Genomic DNA, 18,288 nt, shown 5'->3' on the forward strand with positions numbered 1-18,288 from the left:
TATATAACCAGGTTTCATAGTTTTTAGTGCTTAGTGAAACCTTATAGACCACCTAACTCAATATTCTACTGCCTGTTCCACCGCCCATTGTACACCTCACAAATTTGAAGCCCAGAGAAAGAAAAATGACTTTCTCAAGGTTATATATCTTCTAAGCAGTAGAACTTAATCTGTTAAAGCTACTGCCCTTTCCTTTTCTTTCTTTCTTTTCTTTTTTTTTTTTTTTTTGAGATGGAGTTTCACTCTTGTTGCCTGGCCTGGAGTGCAGTGGTGCGATCTCGACTCACCACAACCTCCGCCTCCCAGGTTCGCGCCTAGCCTTCCCTTTCTGTTACATGACTTTTAAAAGGTGAATCAGCCGGGCGTGGTGGCTCACGCCTGTAATCCCAGCACTTTGGGAGGCCGAGGCGGGCGGATCACAAGGTCAGGAGATCCAGACCACAGTGAAACCCCGTCTCTACTAAAAATACAAAAAATTAGCCGGGTGTGGTGGCGGGTGCCTGTAGTCCCAGCTACTCAGGAGGCTGAGGCAGGAGAATGGCGTGAACCCAGGAGGCGGAGCTTGCAGTGAGCCGGGATCACGCCACTGCACTCCAGCCTGGGCGACAGAGCGAGACTCCGTCTTAAGAAAAAAAATAAAAACAAAGGTGAACTATGTATAAAATAATCATGCTAAATTAGATTGTAATTTTTGCCAATATATATTTCATACAGTACGTCATTGCAAAGATAATTTGACTAGAATGCTTAGGTATCGCGTGGATTAGTACTAGATGTAGAGATTTATTTTCTATTATACTTTTTTTAGTTTTTCAATCTTGATTTTTAATTTAGAAATTTGGTTCACATGCTTCTTGAGGCTCTCTTACTATTAATTTCCAGTAAGCTTTTTTAGATTTAAATTTTATTATTAAAAAACTGAGACATGGTTTCACCACGTTGTCCAGACTACTTTCATACTCCTGAACTCAAGTGATCCACACCTCAGCCTCCCAAAGTGCTGGGATTACTGATGTAAGCCACCACACCTAGCCTCCGTAAATGTTTGAAAATGACTGCCGTGTGCATATTGTACTGTGTGGAATCTAGCGTGGTCTCTGCCTTCCAAGAGCTCACAGGTGGGGAGGAAGATACATTCGTAAGTCAAACCCAGAGCAGACTCAGATTAAGTGCTGTGGTGCAGCGGAGGGCAAGGCCAGACGAATGCTTCTCAGTGACCCTGGGGATGTTTCTTTTCTCTTCTCTTCTCTTCTCTTCTCTTCTCTTCTTTTCTTTTCTTTTTTTTGAGATGGAGTCTCCCTCTGTCCCCCAGGCTGGAGTGCAGTGGTGTGATGTTGGCTCACTGCAAGCTCCGCCTCCTGGGTTCACACCATTCTCCTGCCTCAGCCTCCTGAGTAGCTGGGACTACAGGCGCCCGCCACCACGCCCGGCTAATTTTTTTGCATTTTTAGTAGAGTTGGGGTTTCACCATGTTAGCCAGGATGGTCTCGATCTCCTGACCTCGTGATCCTCCCGCCTCAGCCTCCCAAAATGCTGGGATTACAGGCATGATCCACCGCACCCAGCCTGGGATGTTTCTTCATAGTTTTCTTGATTGGGATTTGCCTTGAGCCTGGCCTGGATGAAAACTGGCCATGCTACATCGTGGTGAGGAGCCTGGACTTTGGAATCACAAACTTCTGAATTCTCACATTGTTGCTTCCCACCCAAGTGTCTGTGGGCAAGTTACTGATATTCTTTAAGGAGAAAACAAGGATAATCATAGTCACACCAACCCCATAGGGTTAAATGTAGCTGTAAAGTGCTTTGTAAAATGCCCATCACACAGGTGGTGCTGAGTGAACAGCTGAGCAGAATATTCTTGAGAGCAGGGGCGGAAAGTGTCTCCTGTGTTTGAAGCACAATGGATGAGCCTCCTGGGATGAGACGCTGAGAACTTGGCCATAGCCTGTAGCGGCTAGCACTGCCCACGGCCAGGCCCTGTTCCAGTGCTTTCAAGCGCCAACTCCGTTATCCTTGCAGAAGCCCTGGCATGCCCACACTACCCCACTGCACAGACAACCACCTTGCCCAGAGTCACACAGCAAAGTCAGGAGTGAGGGAAAAAACGGATGGGAAGGGAAAAATAGTGCCAAGTCATGTAGGTGTTGGTTTGTCAGGTTGGGAGTGGGGAGAGGATAGTCATTGTCTAAACAGTTGATAAATAAGAAATTGGAAATGTTGATATTAATTTGATATATTTATTATGATTTGTAGAGGACGTTGGTGATGAAGGAGAAGAAGAAAAAGAATTCATTTCCTATAACATCAACATAGACATTCATTATGGGGTTAAATCCAATAGGTGAGTAGTATGAATATTACCATTATCTCCGATTATAAATTTGTGAGAACTAATATGAATCTTTTTTCTTTTCAAACTCGGAAATTCTTACTAAGAAAATTAATAGAAATCTTTTTTTTTTTTTTTTTTGAGATGGAGTTTCGCTCTTGTTGCCCAGGCGGGAGTGCAATGGCGCAATCTTAGCTCACTGCAACCTCTGCCTCCTGGGTTCAAGCGATTCTCCTGCCTCAGCCTTCCAAGTAGCTGGGATTACAGGCATGTACCACCATGTCTGGCTAATTTTGTATTTTTAGTAGAGACGGGGTTTCTCCGTGTTGGTCAGGCTGGTCTTGAACTCCTGACCTCAGGAGATCTGCCTGCCTCAGCCTCCCAAAGTGCTAGGATTACAGGTATGAGCCACCACGCCTGGCCTAAAATTAATATAAATCTTAATTGACTCAGACAAACACATTAAGAAAACACTGAAGCCCGCCATGGTGGCTCATGCCTGTAATCCCAGCACTTTGGGAGGCTGAGGTGGGCGGATCACCTGAGGTTGGGTTGAGACCACCCTCACCAACATGGAGAAACCCCGTCTCTATTAAAAATACAAAATTAGCAGGGCATGGTGGTGCATGCCTGTAATCCCAGATACTTGGGAGGCTAAGGGAAGAGAATAGCTTGAACCCGGGAGGCAGAGGTTGCAGTGAGCCGAGATTGTGCCATTGCATTCCAGTCTGGGCAACAAGAGCGAAACTCCGTCTCAAAAAAGAAAAAAGAAAATGCTCAAAAGATTTCTGGTCTTTAAATTCAGTGTCTTTGATTTCATGTCTTCAAATTGGGATTTCCAAGACAATATAAATTATAAAGTGTTGTCCTTTTAATTGCCATATCATGGCATTTACCTTCTGTTTGAGCTATAATATATGTAGCATGTCTGATAATACTCTCAGATCACAGTCGGCCGTCCATATCTGTAGTTCCACATCTTCAGATTCAACCAACAACAGATAGAAAATATTTGCAGTAGGCCGGGCGCGGTGGCTCAAGCCTGTAATCCCAGCACTTTGGGAGGCCGAGGCGGGCGGATCACGAGGTCAGGAGATCGAGACCATCCTGGCTGACACGGTGAAACCCCGTCTCTACTAAGAAATACAAAAAACTAGCCGGGCGAGGTGGCGGGCGCCTGTAGTCCCAGCTACTGGGGAGGCTGAGGCAGGAGAATGGCGTGAACCCGGGAGGCGGAGCTTGCAGTGAGCTGAGATCCGGCCACTGCACTCCAGCCTGGGTGGCAGAGCGAGACTCCGTCTCAAAAAAAAAAAGAAAAAAAAGAAAAAAAAGAAAATATTTGCAGGAAACAAGCAATACGTATAGTACAAAAATAAAAAAGAAAGCAAGTAAAAAACAGCTAGTGTAACAACTATATAGTTTTTTTGTTTTTGTTTTTGTTTTTTTTTTGAGACAGAGTTTCGCTCTGTCACCCAGGCTGGAGTGCAGTGGCCGGATCTCAGCTCACTGCAAGCTCCGCCTGCCGGGTTCACGCCATTCTCCTGCCTCAGCCTCCCAAGTAGCTGGGACTACAGGCACCCACCACCACGCCCGGCTAATTTTTTTTCATATTTTAGTAGAGACGGGGTTTCACCGTGTTAGCCAGGGTGGTCTCGATCTCCTGACCTTGTGATCCACCCGTCTCAGCCTCCCAAAGTGCTGGGATTACAGGCGTGAGCCACTGCGCCCGGCCAACAACTGTATAGTTTTACGTTGTGTTAGGGATTTTAAGTAATCTAGAGATGATTTAAAGTATACTGGAGGATGTGCATAGGTTATCTGCAAATACTGTGCCATTTTACATAAGCAACTTAACATTTGCGGATTTTAGTGTCCCAGGGGAATCCTGGAGCCAATTTCCCACATACACCAGGGGACAACAGGATGTCTGATTTTTCGTTATTACAAATAACTAGTAAACATTCTATGTACAGGTTTGATTCTTTTTAGGATAAATCCTAAAGACAGCATTACTAGTTCACATGCAAAACCTTAAAATTTTTAATGCATGTTACCAGATTTTCCACCTTTCAGAAAGATTGTGCTAATGTATCCTAGTAGATATATCCAGATTTAAATATGTAAATGTCATAATTTATTCTGCATTTTTTAAACTTATTTTGAGTAATCTCAGGTTACAGAAGAGTTGCGTGAATAGTATATAGAACTCCCAGATATCAGTTGTTAATGTTTGCCACTTTTGCATTATCATTTTTCCCCTGAATCATTTGACAGTTAGTTATAGACAATATGCTGCTTTATCCCTAAATACTTGTGTGTATTTCCTAAGAACAAGGACATTCTCATTCATAGCCTCAGTACAATGATCAAATTCAGGAAATGTAAGATTGCTGCAGTATTATTCTCTAATTATAGTACATGTTCAGATTGTCTCAATGATGTCCCTTATAGTAATTTTCCCCTGATTCAGAGTCTGGTCCAGGATCACACTTTAGTTTCTTGTCACTCTAAATTCCTTTAATCTGGAGTAGTACTTCAGCCTTTGTGTACCTTTTATGACACTGACATGTTTGACATTTGCACACGAATAGCTTCATGGAACTGTTGGGTTTGCCCGATGTTTAGATTCAGGTTATACGATTTTGGCAGAAATACTATTGTGACTTCGTTCTTTCTCAATATGTTACATCAGAAAGCTTCATTTACTTTACAGTTATATGAAGTTTTTTGGGGTTGTTTGTTTTGAGACAGTCTCACTCTGTCGCCAAAGCTGGAATGCAGTGGGGCGATCTTAGCTCACTGCAGCCTCTGCCTCCCAGCCTCAAGCGACCCTCCTGCCTCAGCCTCCTGAATAGTTGGGATTACAGGCGCCTGCTGCCACACCTGGCTAATTTTTTTTCTTTTTTCTTTTTTTTTTTTTTTGAGACGGAGTCTCGCTCTGTCGCCTGGGCTGGAGTGCAGTGGCCGGATCTCAGCTCACTGCAAGCTCCACCTCCGGGGTTTACGCCATTCTCCTGCCTCAGCCTCCCAAGTAACTGGGATTACAGGCGCCCGCCATCTCGCCCGGCTAGTTTTTTGTATTTTTTAGTAGAGACGGGGTTTCACCGTGTTCGCCAGGATGGTCTCGATCTCCTGACCTCGTGATCCACCCGTCTCGGCCTCCCAAAGTGCTGGGATTACAGGCTTGAGCCACCGCGCCCGGCCTTTTTTTTTTTCTTTTTGAGATGAAGTCTCACTCTGTCGCCCAGTCTGGAGTGCAATGGCGCAATCTCGGCTCACTGCAACCTCTGCCTCCCGGGCTCAAGTGATCCTCCTCCATCAGCCTCCCGAGTAGCTGGGATTACAGGCATGCACCACCATGCCCAGCTAATTTTTGTATTTTTAGTATAGATGGGGTTTTGAAGTTTTCAGATAACTTTTTGAAGTTATTCGCCCGCCTCGGCCTCCCGAAGTGCTGGGATTACAGGTGTGAGCTACTGCACCCGGCCTAATTTTTGTATCTTTAGTAGAGATGTGGTTTCGCCATGTTGGCCAGGCTGGTCTGGAACTCCTGACCTCAAGGGATCTGCCCACCTTAGCCTCCCAAAGTACTGGGATTACAGGCATGAACCACCACACCTGGCCTGTGAAGTATTGTGTATAAAGTACTGGCAAGGGAATTAGAAAATTCAAATTTTATTAATTACCTTAAAGGCATTAATTTAACAAACTTTGAGTGCCTGTTGTGTACAAGGTGTGGCAGTAGGTATAGAGTAATACACAAATAAAACCTGCAGTATAGAGTAATACACAAAGAAATAAAACCTGCTTCCGTTCTCAAGAAGCTTGTCTTTGGGAGAAAGATTGGCAGATACGTAACTAATTGTAATGCTTGTCAAAATACAATGGAAACATGAAGATTGGAGAGCTTGCTTCTGATTAGGGGAAGCCCACGGAAGAGGTCACACTGGAATTGAGTTTTGAGGGTTAGAATTTCAGCAGATGAATATAGATTTCGTAAGCAAAGGCACAAAGCACATGATGTGTTTAGGGAATGGGACATCTGGTCTAAGTGGTGTCTCAGGGTGGGAAAAAGGATACATAGCAGGAGGTGAAACAGGAAGAGTTGAGTAGGACCAGGCTAAAGGGAGCCTGGAATGCCCTCTTGTCACTTTAACCAGCGAGCAACTTTTGTTTACTTAGTACAGTAAATAAATGTTACAAATTAGTGTAAGATCAGATTTAAGTACTGCTTGGCTCATAACTTGTATTTCTAGGGCAGGTTAGTTTTAGGCCAATATTATGAATTCAACCCATGTATGAGACAAGTTAACTTTGCCTGGTTTCGTGTTTGTTCACATTCTGTAACCATAACCTTGATTCAGTAGCTCTCACGTATGTACTAAAGAAAGACAAGCAGTGCATTTCACTATTAGAAAAACAACACTTCAGTATATTCTTAGTATGATTTTTAAGTTAATAAGCCTAATTAGGAGTGTAACTTTTCTAATTTCTTGTTTTATTTTTCTTTTTAGCTTGGCATTCATTAAACGTACTCCCGTGATTGATGCCGATAAACCCGTCTCTTCTCAGCTCCGGGTCCTTACACTCAGTGAAGACTCGCCCTACGAAACATTGCATTCTTTCATTAGCAACGCGGTGGCTCCTTTTTTTAAGTCCTATATTAGAGAGTCTGGCAAGGCAGACAGGTAAAAACCAGTTTTCTTCTGTGGTTTGAATGTTATATTTCACTTAATGTTCACGAGCTAGTGTAGAACTCAGTGTAAAACTTGGGAATTGGGAGGGTAAAGCTAGTGAACCAAGGGGATATAAACCCTGTGCATTAATAAATATGTGTGTCGTTGCTATTTGACAGACCTGAAATGATAGACTCTCTTTGGAGACCAATAGCACACTAAATGTTGAGGTGTGCAATGTCATTTCAGGGATGGTGACAAGATGGCTCCTTCGGTTGAAAAGAAGATTGCAGAACTCGAAATGGGACTGCTTCACTTGCAGCAAAATATTGAAATTCCGGAAATCAGCCTGCCGATTCATCCCATCATCACCAATGTTGCAAAACAGTGCTATGAGCGTGGAGAAAAGCCAAAAGTTACAGACTTTGGTGATAAGGTTGAAGACCCGACATTTCTTAATCAGTTACAGTCTGGAGTCAACCGCTGGATCCGAGAAATTCAAAAAGTAAGAGCACAGGATTGAAAGTTATGTAAAATATGTTACTCTTTAATATGTTTGGGTAAGCTGATCTGGATTTTGTCAGTGAGGTAAATTACGTGGTAACGTGTTAGTGGTGCCTCCTCTTGGTGCTGAGACTGTTCAGTGCAGGACGAGCCTTGGTCTAGGCGGAATGGTCAGGGGACAGCATGAGATTGCTTCAGTCGGCACCCTGATAGAGCATTGAGCATAAAATTGCGTTGTAATGCATGTGTTTAGTTAACGATATCTCTACCTTTAGTGAATACCCTTGGATGTTATTTTATTTTCAAAGGTGACCAAACTGGATCGAGATCCTGCATCGGGAACTGCCTTACAGGAAATTAGTTTTTGGCTAAACTTGGAACGTGCGTTATACCGCATCCAGGAGAAACGGGAGAGCCCGGAAGTTCTCCTGACTCTGGATATCTTGAAACATGGCAAGCGCTTCCATGCCACCGTCAGTTTTGACACTGACACAGGTAACAACTAGAACTAATAATCTGATCAGTAAGTTATTGATCTGGCTTTTATGAGATCTTACTTGATAATTTAAATGAAAACTATAGTTTTCATAGATGTACTGTCATTTTTAACGATTTCCTCTTTTACATCACATCTTATCTTTTCCTTCAGTTCCAAGTAATGAAAATTATTCTCCTGCACACTTAGCTTTCCCCTTTCCCTTCAGGGGTTTTAAGAATGTGAAAGTCTCTAGGTATGAGCACAGATTCCTTCTTGTTTCCCACTGCGCGGCTCCATGAATCATCTCCATGAGTCGGCTGTACTATTGGCACAAAGTCAGGTGTGCTTTTGACAGGCCAGGCAAGAAGGTGGTTCCATTAAAGCAGTTCTGTTTGCCCAGAGGGTTGTGGAAAAAGAACTAGTCCGTACCGCTTTCTCTTCTTCTTTTTACTTGCCCCTTTCTCTTCTTTGTCTTCCTTCCTATTCTGATAAGTGACCAAAATGAATTTAGTTTTCTGAGTGGAGAACAGTGCCAGTGATGTTGTTTTGTTTTGTTTTGTTTTTATTTCTTTTTAAAATTTATTTTTTTTAAGAGATAGAGGTCTCACTTTGTTGCCCAGGCTGGAATGCAGTGGCATGATCATAGCTCACTGCTGCCTAGAGTTCCCAGGCTCAAGCAATCCTCCCACCTCAACCACCCAAGTAGCTGGGACTACAAGGGATGCACCGCTATGTCCAACTAATTTTTTAATTTTTGTAGAAATGGGGACTTGCCATGTTGCCCATGCTGGTATTGAACTCCTAGTCTCAAGCAGTCCTCCCGCCTTGGCCTCCCAAAGTGCTAGGATTACAGGCATGAGCTACCACTCACAGTCATTATTATGATTATTTTTAAATTCTTTTAAAAACTTTAAAACTTGGCTGAGCTGCGTGAGCACGTACTAGGTCTACAGTGTTTGAACAGGAGGCATTATTAGGCATTTCTGTTCAACTCTGTGCTCACAGAAGACGTGTTAGAACAAGTAATTAAGACAGTAGCCGTTGTCATGTTCTCACTTCCCCCAAAAAACGTGTGATACCCGCGTCTTAAATGTCAGAGGAAACTGCAACGTTCCGGTTACTTCGATCACATTGCACGCATTACCTGCACATTCGCTATGCTGAAATGTATACTTTGATTTTTTTAACACCTCTGAAACCTTTGTATTTTTCCTAATACTTTTTTTGATCTTATGCCAAAGAAAGTCAATAAATAGATTAGGATCCAAGCACTTTCATGATTCCATGTCCGTAGTTAGTAATACATTCACCTAAATTAAACCATGAATGTAAAACTTAAATTTTAATGTTCTCACAGATAAAATTTTAGTTCTTCTAAACTTAATTGTGACTGATAGAACGTTAAAATAATATAGAACAGGGGTCCCCAACCCCCAGTCCCCAACTGGTACCAGTCCGCAGCATGTTGGGAACCAGGCCATACAGCAGGAGACCAGCAGCAGTGAGTGAGCGTTACTGCCTGAGCTCTGCTTCCTGTCAGATCAGTGGCAGCATTATATTCTCATAGGAGCACAAACCCTGCTGGGAACTGCGCACGCGAGGGATGTAGATTGTGCACTCCTTGTGAGAATCTAATGATCTATCCACTGTCTCCCATCACATCACCCCCAGATGGGACCGCCTAGTTGCAGGAAAACAAGCTCAGGGCTCCCACTGATTCTACATTATGGTGAGTATGTAATAATAATAATAATAGAAATAGGCTGGATGCGGTGGCTCATGCCTGTAATCCTAGCACTTTGGGAGGCTGAGGTGGGCGGATCATGAGGTCAGGAGATTAGGGCCATCCTAGATAACACAGTGAAACCCTGTCTCTACTAAAAATACAAAAAATTAGCCGGGTGTGGTGGCGGGCGCCTGTAGTCCCAGCTCCTTGGGAGGCTGAGGCAGGAGAATCGCTTGAACCTGGGAGGCGGAGGTTGCAGTGAGCCGAGATCACACCGCTGCACTCCAGCTTGGGCAACAGAGCAAAACTCCGTCTCAAAAAAACAAAACAAAATAAAATAATAGAAATAAAGTGCTCAATAAATGCAATGCGCTCAAATCACCTGGAAACTACCCACCCCGCTGCCCCCCCCAACCGTCTGTGGAAAAATCGTCTTCCATGAAACTGGTCCCTGTTGCCAGAAATATTGGGGGCGCTGATGTAGAAAGCAAAGCAAGGTAAATTCTCTGAGGCTGCCACCTTCAGCCTTTAGAGTATATGTGAGTTGGCTCGTACTCTTAAATAAGCAAAAATGGAACAACGCTAGAGTTATCCTGTTAATAACATTTTTTCAAATGTGAGTGGTTTTTGTCTCGCTAGATCTTTTGCAACATCAAAATGTTCCATTGTAATTGCACATTTTAGTTTACTTAGTTTTGTTACTTTATGTGAAAACCATTAACTCTTTCTCTGTTAATATAGGTCTAAAACAGGCTTTGGAAACCGTGAATGACTATAATCCTCTGATGAAAGATTTCCCTCTGAATGATTTGCTGTCTGCCACAGAGCTGGACAAAATAAGACAGGCACTTGTTGCCATTTTCACCCATTTGAGAAAGATCCGAAACACAAAATATCCTATTCAGAGGGCACTGCGTTTAGTGGAGGCAATTTCAAGAGACTTGAGTTCTCAATTACTCAAAGTATTGGGCACTAGGAAATTGATGCATGTTGCTTATGAAGAATTTGAAAAAGTAAGTTTGAATGTATTAGAAAACTAACCTCAAGACATTTAGATGAAAATATGTCTTAGTAATAAGCCTCATTTTTGAAATTGTACCCTAGGTTATGGTGGCATGCTTCGAAGTGTTTCAGACTTGGGACGATGAGTATGAGAAACTGCAGGTACTGTTGAGAGACATCGTCAAAAGAAAAAGGGAAGAAAATCTGAAGATGGTGTGGCGTATCAACCCTGCCCACAGGAAGCTGCAGGCGCGCCTTGACCAGATGAGGAAATTCAGACGCCAGCATGAACAGCTGAGAGCTGTTATCGTCAGGGTCCTGAGGCCGCAGGTACGATTTGCATTCTAAAAATTTGTGGGTTTTTCTTTGTTTGTTTGTTTTTTGAGATGAAGTTTCACTCTTGTTGCCCAGGCTGGAGTGCGGTGGCGCAATCTCGGCTCACCGCAACCTCCGCAACATCCTGGGTTCAAGCGATTCTCCTGCCTCAGCCTCCCGAGTAGCTGGGATTACAGGCGCCTGTCACCATGCCCGGCTAATTGTTTATATTTTAAGTAGAGATAGGCTTTCACCATGTTGGCCAGGCTGGTCTCGAACTCCTGACCTCAGGTGATCCACCCGCCTCACCCTCCCAAAGTGCTGGGATTATAGGCGTGAGCCATTGTGCCCAGTTTAAAATAAATTTTAAAGCCTTCATTGGTCAGCATTTCTTGATTACATATCTTTCTCCTTTAGGTCACAGCAGTTGCACAACAGAATCAAGGAGAGGTCCCCGAACCCCAAGATATGAAAGTGGCTGAGGTTCTCTTTGATGCTGCAGATGCGAATGCCATTGAGGAAGTAAACCTTGCTTATGAAAACGTCAAGGAAGTGGACGGGCTGGATGTTTCCAAAGAGGGCACGGAAGCCTGGGAGGCTGCGATGAAGAGGTACGATGAGAGGATCGACAGAGTGGAGACCCGGATCACTGCTCGCCTTCGAGATCAGCTTGGCACAGCCAAGAATGCCAACGAGATGTTCAGGATTTTCTCGAGGTTTAATGCACTGTTTGTCAGACCTCACATCCGTGGGGCCATTCGCGAATACCAGACCCAGCTGATCCAGCGTGTGAAAGATGACATCGAGTCTCTTCACGACAAGTTCAAGGTCCAGTACCCACAGAGTCAGGCTTGTAAGATGAGTCATGTTCGTGACTTGCCCCCTGTGTCGGGGTCTATCATCTGGGCTAAACAGATCGACAGGCAGCTGACAGCCTACATGAAGCGGGTGGAAGATGTCCTCGGCAAGGGCTGGGAAAATCACGTGGAGGGGCAGAAGCTGAAGCAGGATGGAGACAGCTTCCGTATGAAGCTTAACACACAGGAGATCTTTGATGACTGGGCAAGGAAGGTGCAGCAGCGCAACCTCGGTGTCTCGGGGCGCATTTTCACTATTGAAAGTACTCGGGTTCGGGGCCGAACTGGAAATGTGCTTAAGCTGAAAGTTAACTTTCTTCCTGAGATTATCACACTATCCAAAGAAGTCCGGAACCTCAAGTGGCTTGGTTTCCGAGTCCCACTGGCGATTGTGAACAAAGCCCATCAAGCAAACCAGCTTTACCCATTTGCCATCTCACTGATCGAGAGCGTTCGTACCTATGAACGGACCTGCGAGAAGGTGGAGGAGCGGAACACCATTTCGCTTTTGGTGGCTGGCTTGAAAAAGGAAGTGCAGGCCCTGATCGCAGAAGGCATTGCGTTGGTGTGGGAATCCTACAAACTTGACCCGTATGTACAGCGCTTAGCAGAGACTGTCTTCAACTTCCAAGAAAAGGTACGCTCTCGTGTAATCCTCAGGCGTCCTGGTAACGAATGAAGCACGGCAATAGCGAGCTCAGCTAAAACACCAGGTCTCCCGAAGAAGGCATGCATGGTTGATGCAGCATACAGCCGTGTGAGCTGCAAGGGAGGACGACCCTTTGTACTCACCAGGCTGTTAGGTGGTGCTGGGGCTTCAGGGAGGCCATTAAGTAACAACCTGAGTTTAGAAACAAGTGGAGAGCTAAAGGACACAGGAGTCTGACAGAGAGCAGAATGCAGTGTTATTGCTGATGCAGCTGAATGCAGAGCAGGCTCTAGGTCTGCAGCCATGGAGGCCTGCTAATGACCTACCCAGAGCCCGCGGCTGCCAGCAGAGCAGACACATACGACAGCGAGGCTGGCTCACCAGTCACAGGAGGAGCTGAACAGAGCACGTTTGTTTCCTTCTCCCACATTTACCCGTCAGAGGCCACCCCTCCCGTGAGTGGGAGTAAGGGAAGAGAAGCTGGGGAGGCTCCATGCATTTTCCTTCCCTCTGCAAGGACATGCGAGTGGGGATTAGTGTTCTCACCCCAGCAGCTAGGATTAGCTACTTATGGAAGAACTGCCTGGAGCATTTGTCAATGTATAATACCCGAGGAGAACGTGGTGTGAGAATAAAGGAACAGAGTGTGAGTGGGTGTTTTAAATATTAAATATTTCTTCCTTCAGGTGGATGATCTGCTGATCATTGAAGAAAAAATAGACCTAGAGGTCCGTTCCTTGGAAACTTGTATGTATGACCATAAGACATTCTCAGAGATCTTGAACAGAGTCCAGAAAGCAGTGGATGACTTAAATCTGCACTCCTATTCCAATTTGCCCATCTGGGTCAACAAGCTTGACATGGAGGTAAGGGTTAGAATTTGCTTGCGTGTTCCTCCTTTTTCTTCTGCTTACCCTCCAGTAAGTTTGTTAGTTTGTCACTAAAAAGTATTTTTCCCTGGAAATTATCTGTGATAGTTCACTTCCCCTCCAAAATCTCTCTCATTTAACTAATGATAGAACTGAATTGTGGCCAGGCACAGTGGCTCATCATGCCTGTAATCCTAGCATTTTGAGAGGCCGAGGCAGGCAGATCGCTTGAGCCCAGGAGTTCAAGACCAGCATGGGCAACATAGCAAGACCCTATCTCTACTATAAATACAAAAACTAGCCAGGTGTGGTGACGAGCACCTGTAGTCCCAGCTACTCAGGAAGCTGAGGCGGGAGGTCACTTGAGCCCAGGAGGCGGAGGTTGCAGTGAGCTGAGATTGCACCACTGCACTCCAGCCTGTGTGGCAGAGTGAGACCCTGTCACACACACAAAAAAGGAACTGAATTATGATACTGCATGTCAGTACTCACATCAAGTTTAAGTTGGAAGCAGGGAGACAGGAGGGAGGAGAAAGTGCTCCCTTTATTTGCTGGATATTTGATAGCTTCCTATTTGCCCTTCCTTGCTTTTCTTCACGCTTACCAATCCATTCCTTTTCTCATTGGTGGACTTCAGAGAGCACGCCAGAGGAGAGTGCTGGGGAGGAGGATATTTTATAGCAGAGGTTACAGGTTGTGAAGGATTGGTGATTCGGTATCCAAAGATGGAGAACACAGCCTAACAAGTGATCTGCGGCTGGGAGAAAGTGAGATTCTGAGAAGAGAGAGATGAAGGCTTATAGTTAGGAACTGTGTATCTTTGATCTGAAACACCTACCACTTTCTAATTAACTTGCTTTGTGAGCTAACTTTTAGAAGAAACACTATTCTCTGATATAACATTGTCTGTAGATTGAAAGAATATTGGGCGTCCGTCTGCAAGCTGGCCTAAGAGCTTGGACCCAGGTTCTTCTTGGACAAGCTGAAGATAAAGCAGAAGTTGACATGGATACGGATGCTCCACAAGTTAGTCACAAGCCTGGTGGAGAGCCAAAGATCAAAGTGAGTACTTCTGCGGCATTCTATTTGCTAGTAAGTACAATAACAAAACTCTCCCGTTAAAAAGCACCTATGAAAAGGTCACTTAGTGTGGACACCTGGCAGATGCCACCTTAACCAGGTGATGAAGGTCAGCCTCACCCGGGCGATGTGCAGGTGTCATGTGCCCTCCGATGTGATGTGATGGGAAGGGAAGGGCAGGTCACCTCTGCGCTCCTTTTCCAAAATCCCTCACTCTCATGTGAGATGTTAACATTAGAGAAAGCTGGTGGAGGATATGTGGCAACTCCTTGTACTTCCCTTGCAACTCTCCTGTAAGTCTAAAATAATTATTTTAAGTCCTAAAAAATGAAAAATTAAATTTTAGAAAAGAAAACTACACTGTGGAAAAAAATGTCTTACCCAACATTCATGCAGTAAATTATTTCAAGAACTGCAGGTAATCCACCAGAAGAAAGTGTTCAGACCGTGACGTTGAAACGTACTCTACTGTTTTAACAAAGGTCTCAGTCCACATCCCTGGGAAGAAGGTGGCACACAGTGGCCACCGCACAGAGTAGTAGTCTGTGCCTCCCGAGCCATCTCTTCCCCATTGGTGTGGAGCTTAGCAAGCTTTCTACACAACTGAATGCTTCTGTCAACTAGCACTGTGTAAGCAGGCCCTATCTGCTGCTGTTGGTGGTGGTTACGAAGGAATCCACCTTACAGTAAGTGTTTGTAGTATTTGTGTTATATTCACCAATAAAAAGGCCTCACAAAACAGTAAAATCTTTGATCTGGGAGAAACAGTTGGCTTTGTTTCCCTACCTACACTTTACCTTTTTATTTTTTTCCCTTATACTTGAAAAATGTTTTCATTTTTGAATATTTCTGTTTTTACCTTTGACTATTACTATTATTGGATATTCATCCCCAGAGCATACTTTTTAGAATACCAAGTCCCAGAGAAGCAAATGAGTGTTTCTGAATTGATGCAATTACAGTCATGCACTGCATAATGACATTTCAGTCAACGACAGACCACATATACAATGGTGGTCCTGAAGATTACAATACCATATTTTTACTGTCCCTTTTCTTTTTCTTTTCTTTTTTTTTTTGAGACGGAGTCTCGCTCTGTTGCCCAGGCTGGAGTGCAGTGGCCGGATCTCAGCTCACTGCAAGCTCCGCCTCCCGGGTTTACACCATTCTCCTGCCTCAGCCTCCCGTTACTGTCCGTTTTCTATGTTGAAATATGTTTAGATACACAGATACTTACCATTGTGTTCCAGTTGCCTGCAGTATTCAGTACAGTACCATGCTGTGCAGATTTGCAGCCCAGGAGCGATCGGCCATGCCACGTAGCCTAGGTGGGCAGTCAGCTCTGTCAGCTCGACTTGTGTAGGTACATGCTGTGGAGTTTGCACAGTGACAGAATCGCCTAACCGTGATTCTCAGAACGTGTCCCTGTTGTTCAGCAACACATGACTGTCTAGTGGAGACTAAGTTGGAATTCTTGTTTAGCTTAAAGCACTGGCAGGTGGCACAGACTTACCTGACCTTGGTCAACCTGAGTCATTGCCCGACAACTGATAACCTGACTTGTATCACTGCTTCAGTGGTGCTAGTTTCTCAGGTCTCAAGGTCGTTATATTGAGACATCGTCGTATACTTATGTCCCATCAGATGAAGGTTCATTGAGTACCTGTTATCCTTAGAGCACTTTCGTTATCCTTAGAGGACTCACTGGTTTCTTTTCATAAGCAAAAAGTGCCTCTTCTTAAAGAGCACTTTGCAGACGTTTCACTCCTTTTCCAGTAAGTTTGAGGTAGGAGCTTTTACCTTGTAGCAGAGCAGTATTAACATGTAGTTGGTTCACCTGGGAGACAAAGAGGCTGGCCGTGGGGCTGACCGTGTGGATGCAGGTCACACTGAGTGTGGGAGAAGGTGTTGTGTAATGTGCTGAGGTGGCCACCTCAGTGGAGAAATGGAAAGACTCAATTTTAAGCTAATGTGAAATCAGAGAATGCTGTAATAAATAAATGCCTTAAGAGTATTCAAAATATGCTTCCATATTTCAAAATATAAAATGTAACATGACAGGAGATTTTGCGTTTGACATCGTGTCTGAGAAGGAAGGGCCAGACCTTGGAACCTTTGGAAGCTGCTGTCACAGGTCTTGCAAGGCTAGGCCTAGGCCTTGGTCTAAAAGGAACATTTTAAAAGTTGCCCTGTAAAGTTATTTGGTGTCATTGACCAATTGCATTCCTGCTAAAAAGCAAGAGGCATCGTTGCCTGGATAATAGAGGATGTGTTTCAGCCCTGAGATGTTCGAGTTGAAGAGCTCAGTTTTCACTGAGCGTTTCTCTATTTTTCCAGTTATCCCCGAAATTTCTATGTATTATGTTTTTGGGGAAGTGAGGTGTGCTCAGTTTTTTAATCTAACAACTAGTTTTGGGGACTTGCCCACATCTCTGGGATTTGAATGGGGATTGTATCCCATTTTACTGTCTTTTTTTTTTTTTTTTTTTTTTTTGAGACGGAGTCTCGCTCTGTCGCCCAGGCTGGAGTGCAGTGGCCGGATCTCAGCTCACTGCAAGCTCCGCCTCCCGGGTTCACGCCATTCTCCGGCCTCAGCCTCCCGAGTAGCTGGGACTACAGGCGCCCGCCACCTCGCCCGGCTAGTTTTTTGTATTTCTTAATAGAGACGGGGTTTCACCGTGTTAGCCAGGATGGTTTCGATCTCCTGACCTCGTGATCCGCCCGTCTCGGCCTCCCAAAGTGCTGGGATTACAGGCTTGAGCCACCGCGCCCGGCCTTTACTGTCTTTTAGGTTTACATTTACCACGTTTCTCTTCTCTGCTCCCCTTGCCCACTGGGGACTCCTCTTTGGCTCCTTGAAGTTTGATGCTTAGAGTTGGAAGTCCAGCAGGCAGGTGATCATGCTGCAAGCTCTTTCTGGACCTCTGGCAAAGGGAGTGGTCAGTGAAGGCCATCGTTACCTTGGGATCTGCCAGACTGGCGTGTTTTCAGTGTCTGCTGTCCACAGCTCTCCACTGTAATCCAAATATTTTGCCGTGCACTAATCTCTTTGGAGATAAAATTCATTAGTGTGTTACTAAATGTTAATTTTCTTTTGCAGAAAATACAGTACCGTGTCTTAATTAATTATTAATATTTAAAATATTTCATTCCTTAACTCTCCCTCATTTGCTTTGCCCACAGCCTATTCATTTCCTTTTTTGGCAGGATTCTGCAAAATGTGTCTCACCTGCTACTGAGATTGTTCAGCCTCTGATGTATTTGTATTGATTTGTTTCTGGTGGTAGCTTGTCCTGAAATGTGTGTAGAAAGCAAGTGTTGTATGATAAAATTGTTGTGTAGTGCGTGCTGTGTGGAGTTCAGAGGAAACCAGACTCAGTGATTAACGGTGCCAGAAAATGTGAGTGACCAGCCATGGTTCAGACGGCAGTGGTGCTGTTCCTTTTGTGTGGCCTCTTAGACTTCTGTTGCCCTAAAATTCCGTTTTATTGGGAACCCATTTTTCCACCTGGTCTTTCTTGACAGGGTTTTTTTCTATTTTAAACAGTTTCTAAATAAAATTCTGTATTTCAAGAGTGAAAAAAAAAAAAACCCCACACACACACAAATTAGCTGGGCATGGTGGTGCATGCCTGTAGTCCCAGCTTCTTGGGAGGCTGAGGCAGGAGAATGGCTTGAACCCGGAGGCGGAGCTTGCAGTGAGCCGAGATGGTACCACTGCACTCCAGCCTGGCGACAGAGTGAGACTCCGTCTCAAAAAAAACAAAAACAAAACAAAAATCAGCTGGGTGTAATGGTGC

General features: G+C 44.5%; 1 protein-coding gene and 3 long non-coding RNA genes across 4 annotated transcripts in view; 1 reads left to right on the forward strand and 3 right to left on the reverse strand.

Moving 5' to 3' along the window:
* Positions 1-18,288, reverse strand: part of LOC144330421 (uncharacterized) — a 117,591-nt gene that overhangs the window by 75,519 nt on the left and 23,784 nt on the right. The gene's annotated exons all lie outside the window — the stretch shown is intronic.
* DYNC1H1 (dynein cytoplasmic 1 heavy chain 1) overlaps positions 1-18,288 on the forward strand; it is a 93,567-nt gene that overhangs the window by 8,957 nt on the left and 66,322 nt on the right. The window contains exons 2-10 of the mRNA XM_015144508.3: positions 2,257-2,344; positions 6,847-7,020; positions 7,258-7,513; positions 7,821-8,007; positions 10,458-10,729; positions 10,821-11,048; positions 11,451-12,527; positions 13,226-13,405; positions 14,321-14,470. Coding sequence (XP_014999994.2) covers positions 2,257-2,344; positions 6,847-7,020; positions 7,258-7,513; positions 7,821-8,007; positions 10,458-10,729; positions 10,821-11,048; positions 11,451-12,527; positions 13,226-13,405; positions 14,321-14,470 — 2,612 coding nt within the window. The remainder of the gene's footprint in view (positions 1-2,256; positions 2,345-6,846; positions 7,021-7,257; positions 7,514-7,820; positions 8,008-10,457; positions 10,730-10,820; positions 11,049-11,450; positions 12,528-13,225; positions 13,406-14,320; positions 14,471-18,288) is intronic.
* On the reverse strand, positions 590-10,073 carry LOC144330418 (uncharacterized). Its single transcript, XR_013396578.1, has 2 exons — positions 10,000-10,073; positions 590-1,295 (listed from the first exon to the last, which is right to left on the reverse strand). It is a non-coding gene; the product is annotated as an uncharacterized LOC144330418 (long non-coding RNA).
* Positions 13,840-18,079, reverse strand: LOC144330426 (uncharacterized). Its single transcript, XR_013396586.1, has 2 exons — positions 17,041-18,079; positions 13,840-15,624 (listed from the first exon to the last, which is right to left on the reverse strand). It is a non-coding gene; the product is annotated as an uncharacterized LOC144330426 (long non-coding RNA).

Source organism: Macaca mulatta, chromosome 7 (assembly GCF_049350105.2).
Source record: "Macaca mulatta isolate MMU2019108-1 chromosome 7, T2T-MMU8v2.0, whole genome shotgun sequence".
Taxonomy (NCBI): Eukaryota; Metazoa; Chordata; class Mammalia; order Primates; family Cercopithecidae; genus Macaca; species Macaca mulatta.